Below are 17787 nucleotides of genomic sequence, written 5' to 3'. Positions count from 1 at the left end.
CGCCCACAAATTTATATTGCTTAGTATGGTTTCAACCATATATCATTTTACACAATGACCTTTTTCACTACTAAATTATAGAAAGTAATGGACTGTAACATTTAACAAATATATGGCCTAATTTATCTTATTACTCATTTTTATTAAAAATACTAAATAAATAAAAAATAAAAAAAAGGAATGTGCAGGTATGTTATAAGCGTGAAGTATGGTAAGTGATTTATTAAATATCCTACGTAAATATTGGAAGTAATTAATTATATTATGGAAATATTATAATCAAAATTACTCATTAATTATTTTCGTTTTGATGATACATATATTCCACGTTATATAATTATAGTATATATTTAATGTTCTCCGATATATGTAATGTTGAGGAAAATTGAATATGTTTACGATATAGGGACTTTGATGAAAGAATTGAAGATCTAGGGAATTGTATGAAAAAGTGGTTGAATGGGGAAGATATGTTAAATTGATTTATGAATAATATATATGAAATTATGAATGAAAAGTTGAATTTTCAATTTGTTAAATTGTTTTATGTATTTTATTTCAAATATTCATATTATATGTAATAAATAATAAGTTATGTTTGAAACAATAATGATTATGTATGAAGAGTAGTATATTAAATATAATAAATTGAGGAACTTTAATTAGTATGCTGGAAATTTATAAAAAAAATATGGAAATAAAATAATTGAACTAAAAATTGGAACATGAATATTTCAAATAAAAGTCTGAAACAACATACTAAAAGTCTAATAATAAGAAGAAAAAAAACTAATTCAATAAGGAAAACTTGCATCTCTTTCGGTTATGGTTAACACGTTCACAACGACCAAATTTAACACATCTCATGAACTCTATTTTAGAAGGAATTCTAATATTCTTTGGTCGACCAACTGAACATTTTACATTCAGTAGGAGAATGACAACTTCGATTTCTGTATTATTGAATATATGCAGTAGTATATTTGTAACAAATCACTGAACATAAACGTATTATGCAGTAGTATATATGTAAGAAATCAAAGAAAATACTAATCGAATCAAGAAAACGATACGAAACATGAAGGAAAAAAAACATGAACTATATGTGTTATTAAATATCGGTTATTGTATATATAAAGATGTATATATTGATAACATCATCTGTGTATGAAGTGATATATAATGAAATTCAACTACAATTTACATATTATTGAATATATGCAGTAGTATATATGTAACAAATTAAATCACTAAACATAAATATGAATAAGATGTATATATTTGATAAATCACTAGTAGAAGTAGGTTAAACAGTGGTATATAAATGTATATATTGTTCACAAAAACTTTACTAAACAAAAATATGAATAAGATAGTCGAAACATGCTGTAATTATTGAATATATACAGTAGTATATAAATTGAGTAAGAAAAAATTACAAAACATGATAAAAAATATGTGTATGTATTATTGAATATATGCAGTAGTATATATGTAACAAACCACAAAACATAAATGTATTATTTAGTAGCATATGTGTGAAAAGTACAAATAGGAGGAACATTACCGGAATATATGCTACGAAACGGAAGAAGAAAAAAAAAACTTTTTAAGGAAAAAAGTTATATGCTACGAAATGGAATAAGAAAGAACAAATTTTTAAAGGAAAAATGTAACGACTCAACTCTTTATATTAAGTTGAGGTCATTACTACTCACAAGAAAAATAAAATTTATTAAATTAAATTTAAAGGTAAATGTTCATGGTTAAAACTTCAAATGCTCATTTAAAATCATAAATAAATAAATCAATAGAAATAAATCTCAAAATAGCAAATTCCTAGTTCGGGCCCTATCTAGTTTTAAAGAGTAAAATAAATAAAAGTGCATAAATACGAAAATCACAACTAATATCATTAGATGCAATCAAAACATTTCCTATGGCATGTCACGGTCACATCTTGTCATTCGCCAACTTTCTTCTGCTCTTACCTCTACCTCTGCCCAAAAAATAAAACATAAGAGAGTGAGTATAAAAATATGCTCAGTAAGGAACCTACTACTAGTCCCGCGAAGTGGCTGTTAACTTCCTATTAGAGTCCTGTAAAGTGGTACCCCTAACTGGCACATTTTCGAACACGTACTATGTGATCCCGTAGGAACATCTCTGGTCTTCAGTGAACCCAGAGGAACACCTAGAACAAAAATGGTTTTCAGTGAACACAACACCTAGGACAAACTGGTTTTTAGTGAATTTCGAGAGAAACAGTAAGACAATCGGGCTGTAAGTGACCACATCGAGCCACTCGTAAACATATCATCTCATATTGGACTGGTGATCTCGTCGGACTACACATTCATAAAAAGGTGGTGATCTCGAGGGACACCCATGTGGGTACGACTCTAATAGAAAAAGCTAATTGTACACTCTATCCATAACATGCAACTTAACATATAATCATCATAAACATGGCATGAGCATTAATCGAAACATTCTTGATCATGAGATTAATACTTTATGCATAAGCATCAACAACATCAAATATCAACATCATAAACAGAACTCAGTCGAATCTATCAGTCATCATAACCTAGACTAGTCATGACTAGCAATCATCATAAACATAAACACATTATGCATTTTAGCTACATCATTGCATAATGGAAAAGTTACATGCATGCTCTGACTTCAATTCGTAGGTTTAGTAAGAGAATCTCTTACCTGGAGATTAGCTTAACCAAATGTAATCCTAACAGTAAGGTCAAGCTTCCAAAAAATAAATCATAAACAGTAAGGGCAATTTACTCAGTTCAAAAACTTAACTCGCAGTTGATTAAGGATCCAAAAATCCAGTTGATTTAACTTACCCAAAGTCGAGGTCGAATTCGATTTACACTTAGTTGGACAAATTCCCAGCTCAACTTCCAATTGAATCTAACCAATTTAATCAAACATCCAAAATTACATTAATTAGAGGCAAAAAAATCAATCTTTGTTGAGCAGTAACCAAAACCCAATCAAAACTTACCAAAAATAGATAAAAAGGCCAAAATAAGTTTGGTGGCTCAAAATGGCTTGGCTAGAGGAAAAACTAGCTAGGTGGCTCGGTTGAAGGAGGGAATCGACTTGGTTACGGCTTGGAAATGGGGGCGGCTCAGACGCTGAGGTTGGCTTGTGCGCGCGGCTCGGACGCTGGGGTTCGGCTAACACACGCACGCACAGCTCGGGCAACTGAGGGACGACTCGCTGATGGGTCAACTTGGACAGAACGATGCGGTGGGAGGCGATCGACTGCGACGGTTGACGAGAGACTGACGAAGAAGCGACAAACGACAACCGACTGTGACGGCTGACGATGGAGGAGACGACTTAGAGACGGAGACGGACGGTTGACGAAGACGACTTAAAGACGGAAACGGCTCGGGCTTCAGTCAACAATGCACAATCGGGTCGGCATGCGAGACGATCGACGTGGAAGAGGGCACGATTGAGGGGATGATTGTCAGCTCGGTGCTCCTTGTGGCAATCGACGGACAGGTCGGGCGGTGCTGAGACGAGACGTGGCGACGGTTGATTTAGTGTCTCTACGACTTTAACAAGGAGCCCATATATTTTTTTATGGCACGAGAGGGTTTTGTTTATTGGTTGAGCCGTAATTGTTCATTAAAAGTGTAACGCCCCAGAAAAATTTAAGGTAATTTATTTCTAATTATTCTAAGTTTAATTTTGAGAATTTTGGGTGTTATTTGATTCAATGGTTAAATTATTCGATTGGTGGAGATTGGAATTTATTATATATTTTGAAAAATATCTAATTATTTTAATGTTTGGAATTAATGATTGTTTTGGTTGGTTTTAGATTAATTATATGTTGGGTATATAATTAATTGAATTTAAGGATAAAATAATTATGTTATGAGGGTAATATAATTATTTAAGGTATATTTATTTTTTGAAAAGGTAAAGGTGATGTGATTTGGAGAGAGGGAGAATATTTGAATTTAAATGGAGGATTTGATGGGTTTAAATGAAGAAAGAGAATGAGTGGTTTTATTTGGAGTAAATTAGGGAAAAGATAAAAGAAAAATAATAATAATTATATTATTATTAATTTTTCTTTAAAAAGGCCATTGGAAAACGTGAGGCACTATTCATCATCTTCTTCCTCACAAAAACCCTAATTTTCCTCTCCATCGACAAACTCTAACCCTTGCTTCGCCGCCGCCACCTCGTTTCTCACCGTCGACCGCCGCAACCGACATCCAAGCTGCATAAGCCTTGCTCTTTGTCGCATCTTTCCCCGCACCGTTGAAGTCTCTGTCAGCATCCGTCGTCCCCGTCGCTCGGAAGTCACCGATCTCCTCTATCCGACAGTCGCCGTCAGTCGTCAGTCGTCGAGTGGGTTTCCGTCCAAGCCGGTTCGCCGAACCCGTGTGAGTCTACTTGTACCAGCCACCCGCGTGGAGTAGAGCCGTGATCGTCTAAACCCACACCGTCGACTTTCGCTTCGAGCTGCGCGCGGGAGCCCATGCCCAGCCGCGTTTCATCCCCAGTAGTGCACGCGTGCGAGCCGCTTCCCAGTGCGTCCCTTAGCCGCTCGAGCCCAGTCGAGCCGCACGCGAACCCTACCCAAGCTGCCCTGCATTCGCAAGTCGTCCTTGCCTCCAGCCGAGTCGAGCCCCCTTTTGACCCAGCCATTTGAGCCACCTGACCTATTTTTGGTCATTTCACCTAATTTTTTGGTAAATTTTGTTGGGTTTTGATTATTTTCCCAATAAGGATCAATTTTGGACCCTAAATAATTTAATTTTTGATTAAATTGAATTATTTCCTTAAAGGGTTGTTTAGGTCAATTGGAAATTGAACTGTGGAACCTTGTCCTAAGTTAAGGTTGAGTTGGAACCGACATCAACCTTGGGTAAGTTAAATCAACTGGATTTTTGGACCCGTAATCAACTGTGAGTTAAATTATTTTAACTTAGTTATTTACCCCTATCGTTTAGGATTTTTCCTTGGGAAGCGTGACCACGACTGTTAGGGAAATCTCGGTTTAACTGAGATCCAGGTAAGAGATTCTACTGCTAGACCCTCGAGTTTAATTTAAAGATACTGCATGTATGAATGGTTATGTACTTATGATGGCTAGCTACAAAACTTGAGGTTACAGATAGAAACTGGTATTCTAATTATGACTGCTGGATGACTTTGTGGTTAGAGCTGATAATGCATTGATGTTATCGCCTACGTTCTAATGACATAGTATTGTGGTTGTGGATGACATGGTATGATTTGTTATGATATGACATGTCATGATATGATATGTTATGATGATGATATGTTATGTGCATGCTATGAATTGGGTGTATGTTAGCTTTACCTATTAGAGTTGTACCCATATGAGTGTCCTTCAAGATCACCACTCTTTTATGGCTGTGTAGTCATACGGGACCACCAGTCTGACATTGACATCGACATAGACATGACTTGAGCGATTTGATGGGATCACTCATACTTATGACTGTGTAGTCCGACGAGACCAACAGTCAGACATTGACATTGACACAAACATGATTTGAGTGATTCGACAGAATCACTTACAACCCGATAGTCTTAGGTGTTCCTTTGTGTTCACCAAAAATCAGCTTGTTCCTACGAGATCACAGATTGTACGTGTTCGGGAACGTGCAGTTCAGGGGTACCACTCTTCAGGACTCTAATAGGAAGTTAACAGGCACCTAGCGGGACTAGTAGTGGGTCCCTTACTGAATATATTTTTATACTCACTATTTCTATTTCTATTTTTCAGGCAGAGACATGAGTAAGAGCAAAGGCAAGCTGGCGAATGACCAGAAGTGACCGTGGTGAGCCATAGAGACACGTTTGCTTTGCTTACATCATGTGTTAGATTTCAGAGATGATATTTCCTTTCATTTTATTCTATTTTATTTATTTCTTTATTTTTCTTTCCCTTTAAAACTAGTTGGGCCCGAGATAGGATTTTGTTTTAATTTACTTCCGTACATTCTATTTATGATTTTAACGACAATTCGCAGTTTTGTTTTATTTTCTATTTACTTTAAATAAAATTTAATTCTTTTCTTTTAAAGTAAAGTCCGCAACTTAGTATAAGAGGTTGGGTCTTTACAAAAATAGTACTGATATTTAAGGACCAAGAAGTAACCTAGGGGTAAAACGTTAATTCGTGGTGTTACAGATATTCGTGAATGACTAACTTGTTATTATTGGTCTTTATTAGTTGATACATAAATATATCTACGGTGATAGGAGTTCAACCGTGAGTCTTTAGTGGATTGTACACGCAGTTAAAGAACATTGATTAATGTGGTTAATGAATTTAACCAATTAATCTCATATAGTTATAACTTCTTATTTGTAGGTTTATTAGGTTCCTTCTTAACTCATAAAAGATAATGAAGTTATTATAAATTGGATGAAATTTGAATCATTCAAATTCAATTAGAAAAAAAAATATAATGTTTGACGATGCATTATAATATAAAGTTTATATTTTAATTAAACTTTATAATATAAATTTTATTTTGGATTATATTTAAAACTAATTTATGAAAGAATAAAATATTGAGTGCGAAAATAATTCAAATATGGATTAAATTAAATATTATATATTTATTTTAGTAATTAATTAAATAATTAAATAATTAAATAATTAATTAATATTTTAGTTTAATTCAATTTGGCTCTAAAATTATAGTCATTTAAATATGGTTTAAATAAAATATTAAATAATTATTATATTAATTTACATGATTATTTCCTATTAATTTAATTGATTTAACTTAAAATAATAAAATAACCCCATTACGTGTTAGTTATTTAGGGGAACGTTGGATGATCCTATATATTCATTCTCTCTCTATCTTCCACTTGTTCAATCGGAAAAAGTAGTAAAATGATGTAACCTAATTAATAAACTTTTGTAAGAAAAAAAATGTCTCAAGTTTTTTCTCTCCAGAATTTTCTCAATTATAAATTGTTGGTTCCCACTGGCCATAAACCTTATATCACTTAAATGATAGGAATGTAGCTAGTGAGAGTGTTCCAACAACAATTTGGTATTTAGTAGATATAGTGACATTCACGTGAGTAAGTACTTATTTTATATGTAATCTCTCTTTTCTTTTTTCCTTATGTGAAAAGTATTTTTAATATTTAATACGGTAGATTCTCTATATATTTTTCAATGTATGAGTATTTCCAAATTCAAATCTAGTTGAGTTAGGTATATGTATTCTTATGTTGCACAATGACTCGAATCTCTCTAGGGTTGAGTTGGTAAAAAGGGCATGGACTTAATATTTGCCCACAAACTTTTAAAATGTTTGGTGGTGTTTGGTTGATTACTTTTGCCAACTCACCCAACTTTCCTTCGAGGTGTAAAATTGAGGTCGAGATCGATACTTCAATAAGGGAGAAAATTTGATTTTTCCCCTTTCTTGAAATATTGAGATTTATATGTAAAATTTTGTTTTTATTTCTTTTCCTTTTATCTTCTTAGACTATCTCAATCCATGTTTTTTTAAGGTTTATGGACTTTATCTAATTGCACCAATTGTATAATTCACACAAAAAAATATTTAATATTATCTCACAATTGAATTGTTGCGAGTGTCTTTTTACCATCTTCAACTTTCATTTTCAAGAAACCAAAATTGAGAACATAGTTTCAACTTTATTCAAAACATCTTTTGTATCATGCATGTAATTCATAAAATATATTGTAGGCAAACAATCCATTTCATTTAATCTTGCAACTAGCTACCCATGTTTGATATTGCTCTCTAATTATCATTATTTTATTCAAAAAACATGCTCTTGCATCAACATCTCCATGAACTTTTAACACTATATTTCTAAAAGTTGTCTTACTTTATAAAAATGATTAAATGTGGTATAATTAGGTCACGTTCAAAGTTTCATGAACTAATTGTAACAATTTTCATCCAGTTCTTTTAAAAGTTCCATCAATATCGATATTTTCAGTAACTCTATCTGACGATTGTTGTTTGCGATTATATTGTCACACTTCCATGACCAAAATTGAGTTATTGCTACCCTCTTTGACGACGAATTCCAGTGACATATACTTCGACCATCCACCTCCAACGATCATTTAGGACGAAGACCACCTTTGATAGTCATCCATAACAACTCCACCTTTGACATCCAACACCAACATTCACTTGAAAAGACCAACTTCAACGATCACCCAAGCTCCAACCACCCTCAAACAACTCCTTGAGCCAAATACACCTTGCACTCTCGAAAAAATTACGTTAAGTCAACGCATAAGTTGTTCCTTGAATGAAATAATTGGGAGCTGGGCCTAAGAGACGAAGAATTGGGATCTTGGGCTAAAACGAGAAATAATTGGGCTTAGGCCCAAATATTGAATAATAGAGCCCACACCATAACAATCCAGCTCGCCGGTTGCCGCCATTGGCACTCAGCTTCGTGCTCTCGCACTGTCTCTCTCTTTTTGAATGAAGAAAGCGAGGGATTGTCTTCTCAAAGCCTTTCGCAGAACCTTCTTCACTCTCCAAAACCCTAAACCCCAGGTTTCTCTCTCCCTCTCCCTTTCTCTCACCTCTCTTTGTGTTTCATTCTGTGGCTTAACTTCGAAGGAAAAAAATGGCGCAACAGATGGAAGATCTACCAGAAAGATACAGTTACAATCCTGTTTTGAGATGGAATCCTCAAGTGGAGGAGTATTTCGTGAAGGCTTACGGAGCGGAGCATTTCTCCCACATTTCTAAAGCTCTCACGTACTTTTCTTTCTTCTGTTTACGTTATACCCTGTCTTCCCCGTAGCTATGAGCTTCATGATAAACAGGCCCGATTGAATGTAATTCTCAGTTGTGCGGTTTTTCTATAGTGGTTATGCAATTGGGATCGATCGAAGTCTAAATTTAATTACGTAGTTTGTGCTTATAAATTGACACAGCGTAATTAATCGTGCGCAAGCGACATTATGTTATACTTTTAGGAAATACAGGATTTTTTGTTATTGAATTTGTGAAAGCGTTGCGTCAGCCTCCACTGCGTTGTTTTTTACTTCTTTGTGATGTACTATACGTTTCATCTTTTTTTTTCAAATTATCATGTTCTTTCGTACTCTTTCAATGATGTGAAAGCATACCATTTTCCGTAGCGTGCCTGGTGAACCCGGGATTCCGCCAGAAAGAAATATATTGGTTATGAATATTAATAATGGGCATCTAGTTTACCGGTCATATCTAAGAAAATAAAAGGTCCAACCCAACACGTGCCCATTAGTTAAACAGTTGGAGAGTTTATTTTGGTGGTCACTGTTCCTAAGTTGCTTTGGTACTTTACACAGCCGTTTTGCACCACCATCGCTTGCTATCTAATGGTATCATCCATTAAAAGGTGGAATAATATATTGTGTTTTTTTCTTTTTTTGGCCGTGCTAAAAACATATGCTATTGAGTATTGACTCTGGTTCATATACTGTTAAAAAGTATTTCTCATTGTCTTATCTTTGTTTTACTAATGTTATACATAGTCGGGATATACTCTAATAGTTTTTAACTTATCCAATGGTCAGGCGTCCGTCGTGTTACTCATGTATACGTGTAAATACACTCAAGTCCACAACTGATACTGTTATCGAGAAGTTGTCAACAATTGTTAAAGAGATGGATCGTCCGAATTCTGAAGACAAAACATTAGTGGGTGGTGATGTTGATGCCAATGGTATTGATCTTATGCAAAGTGACAGTCAGAGGGCCTCAATAAAGATTGAAGATGAGAAAAAATCAGTTACTGAAAAGTTTCAACATCCATCCATCTCAAGGTGTCAGGTACCTGGGTTAGACTATGTTGTATTTGTAAGGGGTTCGGGACCACACACAATTGATTATGGTTATGCAAATGGCAGACCTCCAAAAGAAGTGATTGTGAGTCGAAAATGTGCCGAGGCAGTTCTTCGAGGAGCTCAGGTTAGCTGATTGGTTGGCATTCTTTTATAGAGTACATTTACACTTCTCTTTTTAATGTCATCACCCACAATGTGATTGCTTTCTATTATCTTGTTATTCTTTTTTTTTGTATCTTGCACTACATTTTGTCGTGGTATAAGACAAGCAATTCGTTACTTTCTCTGATCTTGGTTATACACTTATCACGAACTGTTTTCTAATTTAGCTTCCTTTAGGTTTATGTTCCCGGTGTCATGGCTTGCAGTGCTCATGTTGAGAAAGGGGATGCAGTTGCTGTTTCAGTTGCTGTGGAGCAGCCTGGACTTGATGGTGGATGGAGTCTTGGTATTACTCGAGGGACTGTTGTGCAGGGCTTACCGACTGGTAGGAAGTGCTTCATCATTCTATTAACTATAGAAAATGTGTGCAGTTAGAAATAATCTATTTTACCTAAATGAATGGGAGACCATTTTATGTGATCACTTTAGTCCTCGCCATTTTCCATTTGTTTGGAAGACATAATTAGTTTTGTCAACTTGTTGAAGTTCACTACTTAGAATAGAAACATTTCTTCAGGATAATTGTTATGTTGAAGAGCTAAGTTACGAGAATAGAAACATTCCTTTGGGAGGCAAGTCAAGAGCTAAGTTACGAGAAGATTAGAAAGAGGCTAGCCAAGTGGAAGAAAAGTTTTTTCTCCAAAGTGGGTAGGTTAAGTCCGATCAGATCGGTTCTCATTGGTATCCCTGTTTATTATTTTTCCCTCTACCAAGCTCCTAGTGCAATTTGTAAATGTTTAGAAAAATTCACGAGGGAATTTCTTAGGGAAGGTGTGGATGAAGGAAAGGGCTCTCATTTGGTAAGTTGGGAGGTAGTGGGTACTCTTTTAGGGAGGAGAGAGAGGATGTTCGCATTTGGAATCCAAATCCTATGGAATGGTTTTCAGTTTTTTTGTAAATCCTTCTTTAGATTGTTATTAGATCCTTCACTCTTGGGTTGTTTGTGTTTGATATTATTTGGAGGATTAAGATCCCTAAGAAAGTTAGGTTCTTTGCTTGGCAAGTATTGCTTGTTTGTGTGAACACTTGTGATAGACTAGTTCGGAGAAGAAGTATGCTTGTGGGTCCATTTTGTTACATTCTGTGTTTGAATGCAGAAGAGGACATGAATCATCTTTTTGGGACTGGCTGTATATGAGGACGGTGTAGAGTTCTTTCTTAGGAATTCGGTGTTAGCATTGCTGGTTAGAGAGACATTCAAGGCATGGGCGAGGAGTTCCTTCTCCATCCACCTTTTAGAGAGAAAGGTCATTTTCTGTGGCTTGCTGGGGTATGTGCAATTATGTGGGATATTTTGGGGTAGAGGAATGAGAGAGTTTTTAAAGGTTAGGAAAGGGGCCCTTGTGAGGCGTGGTCCTTGTTGAGATTTCATGTCTCCTTTTGGGCTTTACTTTCGAAGTTTTTCTATTAAGAAACATCTCTCTTAGTTGGAATCCCTTCCTTTAGTGGGAGGTCTACAGAGGATGTTTTGTTAGCTTTTGTAATCTTTCATCTTTACTCAATGAAAGTTGTTTTCATCAAAAAAAGAAAAAAAAAGACTAAATAACTTCCGGTTTTGTTTTACACACACGCGCACATATATATATAATTTATATCTATAGGTCACATTATAATAAATAATTAATGCCATACTTCTTACTGCAGATCCTTATCATTCTGAAAGGAATGGATTATATATTGGTCAAGGAACAACAGCAATGTCAAGGGCCGGGATTTTTCGTGTTTCAGGAGGAATTGCTGTGGACATGAATAATAGAGTATTTAAACTACCATCCTTTTATGGTACTTTTTTTTCTTTATATGACCTCTGTGTGTGTATTATGTATATTAATATTAATAATAAACAATTCATCAAATAATAATAATAATAATTCCTAAGAGAGAGAGAGAGAGAGAGAGAGAGAGAGAGAGAGAGAGAGAGAGAGAGAGAGGAGGAAAAAAAAAGAGAACAGAAGCAACACTTAAGTTTATATTCCCAAAATCTTAAATGCATAAATACATAAGGTTCCTATGTAACTGACAGTGTTGCATTATTCACACGTTTACTGGTGATATTTTTATTTTGCTTTTTGTACCCATTTTTCCAAATATCATATGAATGTCTTCTATGGAATTGGATACTGCACTATCGTGGCTCAACTGATGTTATTTCCATGCCGTTTTGTTTGAGTAATAGCAAAGAGATATGGTTGACGTTTCAGTTTCATCCTTGGAAATCACAGTATTTGACTAGTCATACCCCTTCTCTCGTGAAATATGATTACTCCATAGAACTTCTTAAATGTTAGTAAAAAGGAATCTGCTGTGAAGATTTTAAAGTATTTTACAAATAATCACATACAGAGCAATGCTAGCATTTCAGTCATAGCTTTGGAACTATGGTTTTGTATTATTCTCTTCATATAATTTTGCGTAAGAAGTTGAAGATCAAGAATTTGCATGGTGGTTTTGTTTTGGACATTTTGGCAACTCATTGTTGCATATGTAAATGCTTGGAACCTTTTAGATTATTTTGCAGTTCTTGTTCCATGGATGTATTATTTAGTTGTTGGTTCTGTTTGGAGTCTAGATTACTTGGTAGGTTAGTTGTCTGTAGGATGAATTAAATATTAGCATTTATCGTACATACAATTGTGACTGTCTTACATAAACCTATTTGTTTTTAGATTTAATATTTTGTCTTACAGATGTGCTTGAGGGAGAGATCTTTCTTCAAAACCTGCCAAGCATTGTCACTGCTCATGCTTTAGGTATTTTTGACAGACTTACTGTTGTTTCAGCGACTCCAAAGTTTCTGTTTCACTAACGAATTTCCTATCCTTTTGGTTTACCTTTCATTCAGGCTATTACTTGGCTAGTACTTGAGCTGTGTTTCTCGTTGATAGGATTTACTGATTTAAACTTATAATACTTTTTCTTTGACAATTGATATATGTTTTCCCAGACAGTTCTTTTCCCCTGCATCCTACTCAGTCTGTTTCTGCCGTTTCTTTATATTCTGTGCACATTTATCCTTGTTTTGTTTTGTATTTCTCCTTTTTCTATCTAGGCATGATTCAATATCTCTCTAAATGGACGTCTTTTTCCTATTTCTCAAATTAGATCCACAAAAAGGTGAACGCATATTAGACATGTGTGCGGCACCTGGAGGGAAAACAACAGCAATTGCAATCCTTATGAAGGATGAAGGGGAGGTCATTGCCGCTGATAGGTCTCACAATAAGGTACAATGTTACGTTTATAAATGGAGATATGGCAAAGAGGTTTTCTTTTCCCATCCATTTCTCATGTCATATTTAAACTGTGGAGCTATTTTTCACAAGTGTAGCTTTTGCTACGGTCTGCTTTCTTTATTAACCCTCCATCAAACTCATGTTCAGGTGATGGATATTCAAAAATTGGCTGCAGAAATGGGGTTGAGCTGTATCGTAACCTATAAGCTTGATGCTCTTAAATCTGTCAATCGAAACGGTGATTCCTGCAAGGGCACTTCTTCAGTTTGCATTGATGCCAATGATGGTGTTGTGAACAATGTCTCCAATTCAATGAATCTCAACAATGTAGAACCATCTTCAGTTACTGAAGTATCGGAAGTTGACAAGACTAAAATGCAGAATGGTAGGTTGTCTTTATTTTTATTCCTCCCCTGCCCTTTTGATCTATTTCACATAGGAAGAAATATTAGTTATTTATACATAAAATCCTAGCTTGTGGAATGATGTCTAGTTCTAACGACATAGGAGTTTGAAGTAAGGGTCCAAGGAATAAAGTTAACTTCTAGAATTCATCTTCCACATGTGCCAGTGTTATGATTGATACATTTTTAGTTCGATGATTGCTTACAGAAAGTCCTCGTTCATCTAAATTTGTAAAGATGTGTATTTTGATTTGTCTTTTGTGTACAATTATATTAGCTTTTGAATTCTTTGCAACTTATTCTTTAAAAACAAACTAGCATCGATCCCTTCCTTTTTGGGACAGTTCTGCAGTTACACTCCTGAAAGGTTGTTGATATTGTAAAGTTTAGTCTCTCTTTTGAAATTGAAATACGGTTCGATTTTAAATTTTGTATTATTGGGATCTGAATACAGGATTGCTTTTATTTTCTCGTTTCGTTACTTCCAGTTTTACTTCATTGACTGCATCATCATATATGTGTTTCGCTATCTGTATTTGCAAATTCAGTTTCTAAAATATTTTATCAACCACGAGAAACTGAATGGTGAACTTTGTTTAATAAAGCCAAACAAAAGAAGAATGGTTGGAGACCACGGAATGGTCCAGGAAGAAATCAATGCATGGGCGGTAGAGCTGAAAACTCAAGAGGTTTTGCCCCCAACAGCTTTGACAGAGTCCTTCTTGATGCTCCTTGTTCGGCCCTTGGTTTAAGACCTCGACTATTTGCTGGGGAGGTAGAATCACTTCAATTTTCTTTGAATGTGTGTTTATTAATATAATGTTAGGTTGAGAAACAGTTTTGTTATGCCTAATTTGTTTCCAAATTATGTAGATGCTTGTTGAATATGTCATTGGTTTATCTAAAGTCCAAGCGGGTGGAAACTTGAGGATAATAATATATTAGTTTGCCAGGAAACAATTGCGTCGTTGAGGAACCATGCAAAGTATCAGAGGCGCATGTTTGATCAGGCTGTCCAATTAGTTCGTCCAGGCGGAGTAATTGTGTATTCAACGTGAGTATGCAACATTGTATTATTTCTTCATATTTCATGTAGACCGTGAATTTGTACAGTGTGGATAAAATGTCTGCTTTTGAACTAATATTGTTGCCTCTCCTTAAACAAGAACATCCTTCAAGATTCTGCTGTCATGGCTATATCTTAAGAGATAATAAAGGGGGAGGAAGAGAAACCACAGGATCTTTTAGGATGGAATTAAAGATGCTGACCAAGTTTGGGAAATAAATTATTCCAAATATGTTCCCCCTTGTAATTAGACTGCAACTGTTTTGATGATCACTGAATCTCGCTCATTACATTATTCTTATGGTCCACCCCACTATCAATCCTTGTGAGGCTTTTGTCTCCAAAATTTGCTGCGTCTAGTATACACATCCCCTTTTGGACTAAAATTACTCGTGTCATTATATTTATTTGGCTTGTTTTTTTTTAATATTTTTTACTGTCAGCTGTACAATAAACCCCGGTGAGAATGAAGCTTTGGTTCGTTATGCTTTGGACAAGTATAAGTTCTTGACTTTGGCACCGCAGGTTAGATTGTACCATGATTCTTGCTACCTTCCTGTTTTTACTTCCATTGACCTTGGCACCAGAGCTTGGCTGTTCTTTCTGTATTCACCTCCTCTTTGGACAATGTAATTTATGTGATTCACATTCGAACATGCAACTTTGTGGTATTTCAGCATCCAAGAATCGGGGGACCTGGGCTTGTTGGCCATTTTGAGTTTGCTGATCATTTCGTGGAGTAAGTGCTTCGACTCAACACCCCCTCCCCCTCGTGAAAATGTTCATATATGTTAGTGAAAATTTTGTTTTCATCCCTTTAAGCAGTTTGATTAGTTTATTTATCTAAATTTTAGTTAGTGAAAATTTTGTTTTCATCCCTCTAAGCAGTTTGGTTAGTTAATTTATCTAAATTTTAATTAATTGGGTAATCTAATCTAAATTTGAATAAGTAGTGAAATGAAAACCAATTTAGAACTAAAGAGTTCTTGAAACAACCTATAAATCATCTAAAAATTCAATAAAGCTCAAGGCATATAAAATGCCAACTCTAATCAGTATGTTAGTATTAGTAGGCTTGGTCCAACAAAAATTTTTTCCCTAATTTTCTTTCCCTTTTTTATCCTAAGGTTGTTGTCTTTTTTTCCCTTTGTATCTTTCGTTCATAAGAAACAAAAATAAGAAAGTCAGATCGTGGTTTTTTTTCTCGATACTCAGGTTTCCACGTAACTCGGTGTCTATTTCCTTTTACCGCATTTAATACAGTAAAATACCTTAATCTAGTCACAATGTCAAGTAGATAAAAGTGTGGAAGTGTCCAAACTTGATAGTAAAATACCTAAATTTAACATTAATGGATTCAACTTAAACCAAAAGAGCTGACACTAACAAAAATATTTATCCAGTTATGTGAATGCACATAGCTATTCATAAAAAAGACTCAAAATGGAAACTTTGCCTATTAAGGAGCTGGATTTTATCAGCTTGTGCTTGTCTAAAAAAAATAAATTGAGAATCTAGACTTGAAAATCTTAAAAGAAAAGATAAGAAGCATAATATTAAGTTAGTTAATTAAGATTGGTTGAAGGAACAACAAGTTTACTTTAAAAAATGAAAGAAAAGAAAGAAAACGTGCTTATATAGATAAGCAAACTCTACACGGAAGGAAAACGTATGCTTCTGTTGGCCTTGGCCGTGCTCATGGCGTGGCATGTGCAACACATATCCCATGGTTGTGGTGGTGAAGCAGCTCATTTGCGTTTCTTTCAGATAAGCTCATTCTTCAATTCTATCATATGATGATTCATATCCCAGTCTTCTCTCTCTCCTTCATGCTCAAAGTACAATAAAGAAGACAACTTTTAAGAACAATGGTTGTTGAATTAAGACAGTATTTTTGTACTACTTCCATTCCATATAGTGTTTGTTATAAAAGAAACATTCAAGAATTGTATGAAAACATGTATTGTATTATGTAATGACGTTTCAAAAAATAATTGGAAGGAATACATACTGTGTTATGACACTAGTGATAGAAGAAGAGAGGAATTAGAGAATATATGTGTTTAGGAGTTGAAAGACAAAGTGAGTTGTAATTTGTAAAGATATAGACGTGCAGAGAAGAGGATGGATAACGGGTGAGAGAAGATGAATTATTTTTAGTGCTTTCAAGAGTTGTATATGACATTTTTGTACTTTTTTTGTTTTCGCAGAGAATGGTTAAGACCTGGTGAAGAACACCTTGTTCAAAGGTTTGATCCGTCCTCGCCGCTCGACACAATCGGTTTTTTCATTGCCAAATTTTCTGTTGGTGCAAAAGATTTCGAACAGTAAGAAAGATCTTGCAATTGTGTGGTGATCGACACCGGAATAACATTCTTGTTTGAAGTTAATTTGCAAGTTGCACTTTTAAGAGGAGAGGAATACGAATTGTTCCCAACAACTTATCAATTTAGTTGTCATGAAAGTATTGATGGGAACTTGATGTAGAATTGTTAACGCAAATACTTATATTCATTACTTCAGTAGATCAAATAAAGTATTTGTAAGAAGGATTGCCTATTCATATTAATCAATCCAAAGTTTTTTTTAATACTAATTTATTTATGTTATATAGATTTCTAGCATGATCTAATGCTATATCATTACTAAACACATTTGAAAATATACATAGTTTGAAAGAGTTTTTTAAAAAATATAACAAACCAACAAAATATTTACATTTTATAAAACAAATTCGAAAATAGAAATAGTTTATATGTCCATAATAGAAAATATAAAAAATGTTCCAGTCACACGTGCACTTGTAATTTTTTTTCTAAACGTTTACGATATGTGATCGTGTAGGAAATGATACATAATCGTGTAGCTCTCTTTAATGATGGGGAAAATGTTTGGTGTAATTCTTCTAAGCGATCATGATACACGATTGTCTACAAGAAATGAGAGAAATTATACACGGTCTTGTAGTACTTTTTATGATGGAAAAAATGTTAGAACGATCGTTTAGACCATATCAAAGTGATATTCAAACGATCTAGATATTTT

The 17787-nt window shown here is 34.6% G+C and overlaps 1 protein-coding gene across 2 annotated transcripts; it reads left to right on the top strand.

Annotated features, from left to right (window-relative positions):
• Positions 1 to 8473: 8473 nt before the first annotated feature.
• Positions 8474 to 17338, top strand: LOC103504116 (rRNA (cytosine-C(5))-methyltransferase NOP2C). 2 transcript variants are annotated; one of them, XM_008468567.3, is made up of 13 exons: positions 8474 to 8597; positions 8683 to 8804; positions 9608 to 10001; positions 10217 to 10364; positions 11684 to 11821; positions 12727 to 12789; positions 13142 to 13263; positions 13420 to 13657; positions 14282 to 14451; positions 14630 to 14730; positions 15186 to 15267; positions 15420 to 15481; positions 16953 to 17338. In XM_008468567.3, exons 1-13 carry the CDS (start codon positions 8523 to 8525, stop codon positions 17071 to 17073), a joined length of 1836 nt encoding a protein of 611 aa, XP_008466789.1. In that variant the 5' UTR covers positions 8474 to 8522; the 3' UTR covers positions 17074 to 17338. The 2 variants fall into 2 exon arrangements, with proteins under 2 accessions (XP_008466789.1, XP_008466791.1); XM_008468569.2 differs by lacking the exons at positions 15186 to 15267; positions 15420 to 15481; positions 16953 to 17338 and having other exon boundaries at positions 14550 to 14688.
• Positions 17339 to 17787: the final 449 nt, after the last annotated feature.

The sequence above is a fragment of the Cucumis melo genome, chromosome 7 (assembly GCF_025177605.1).
Source record: "Cucumis melo cultivar AY chromosome 7, USDA_Cmelo_AY_1.0, whole genome shotgun sequence".
NCBI classification, from domain to species: domain Eukaryota; kingdom Viridiplantae; phylum Streptophyta; class Magnoliopsida; order Cucurbitales; family Cucurbitaceae; genus Cucumis; species Cucumis melo.
The sequence above is the reverse complement of the archived record's forward strand: the minus strand, read 5'-3'. Positions and strand labels throughout refer to the sequence as shown.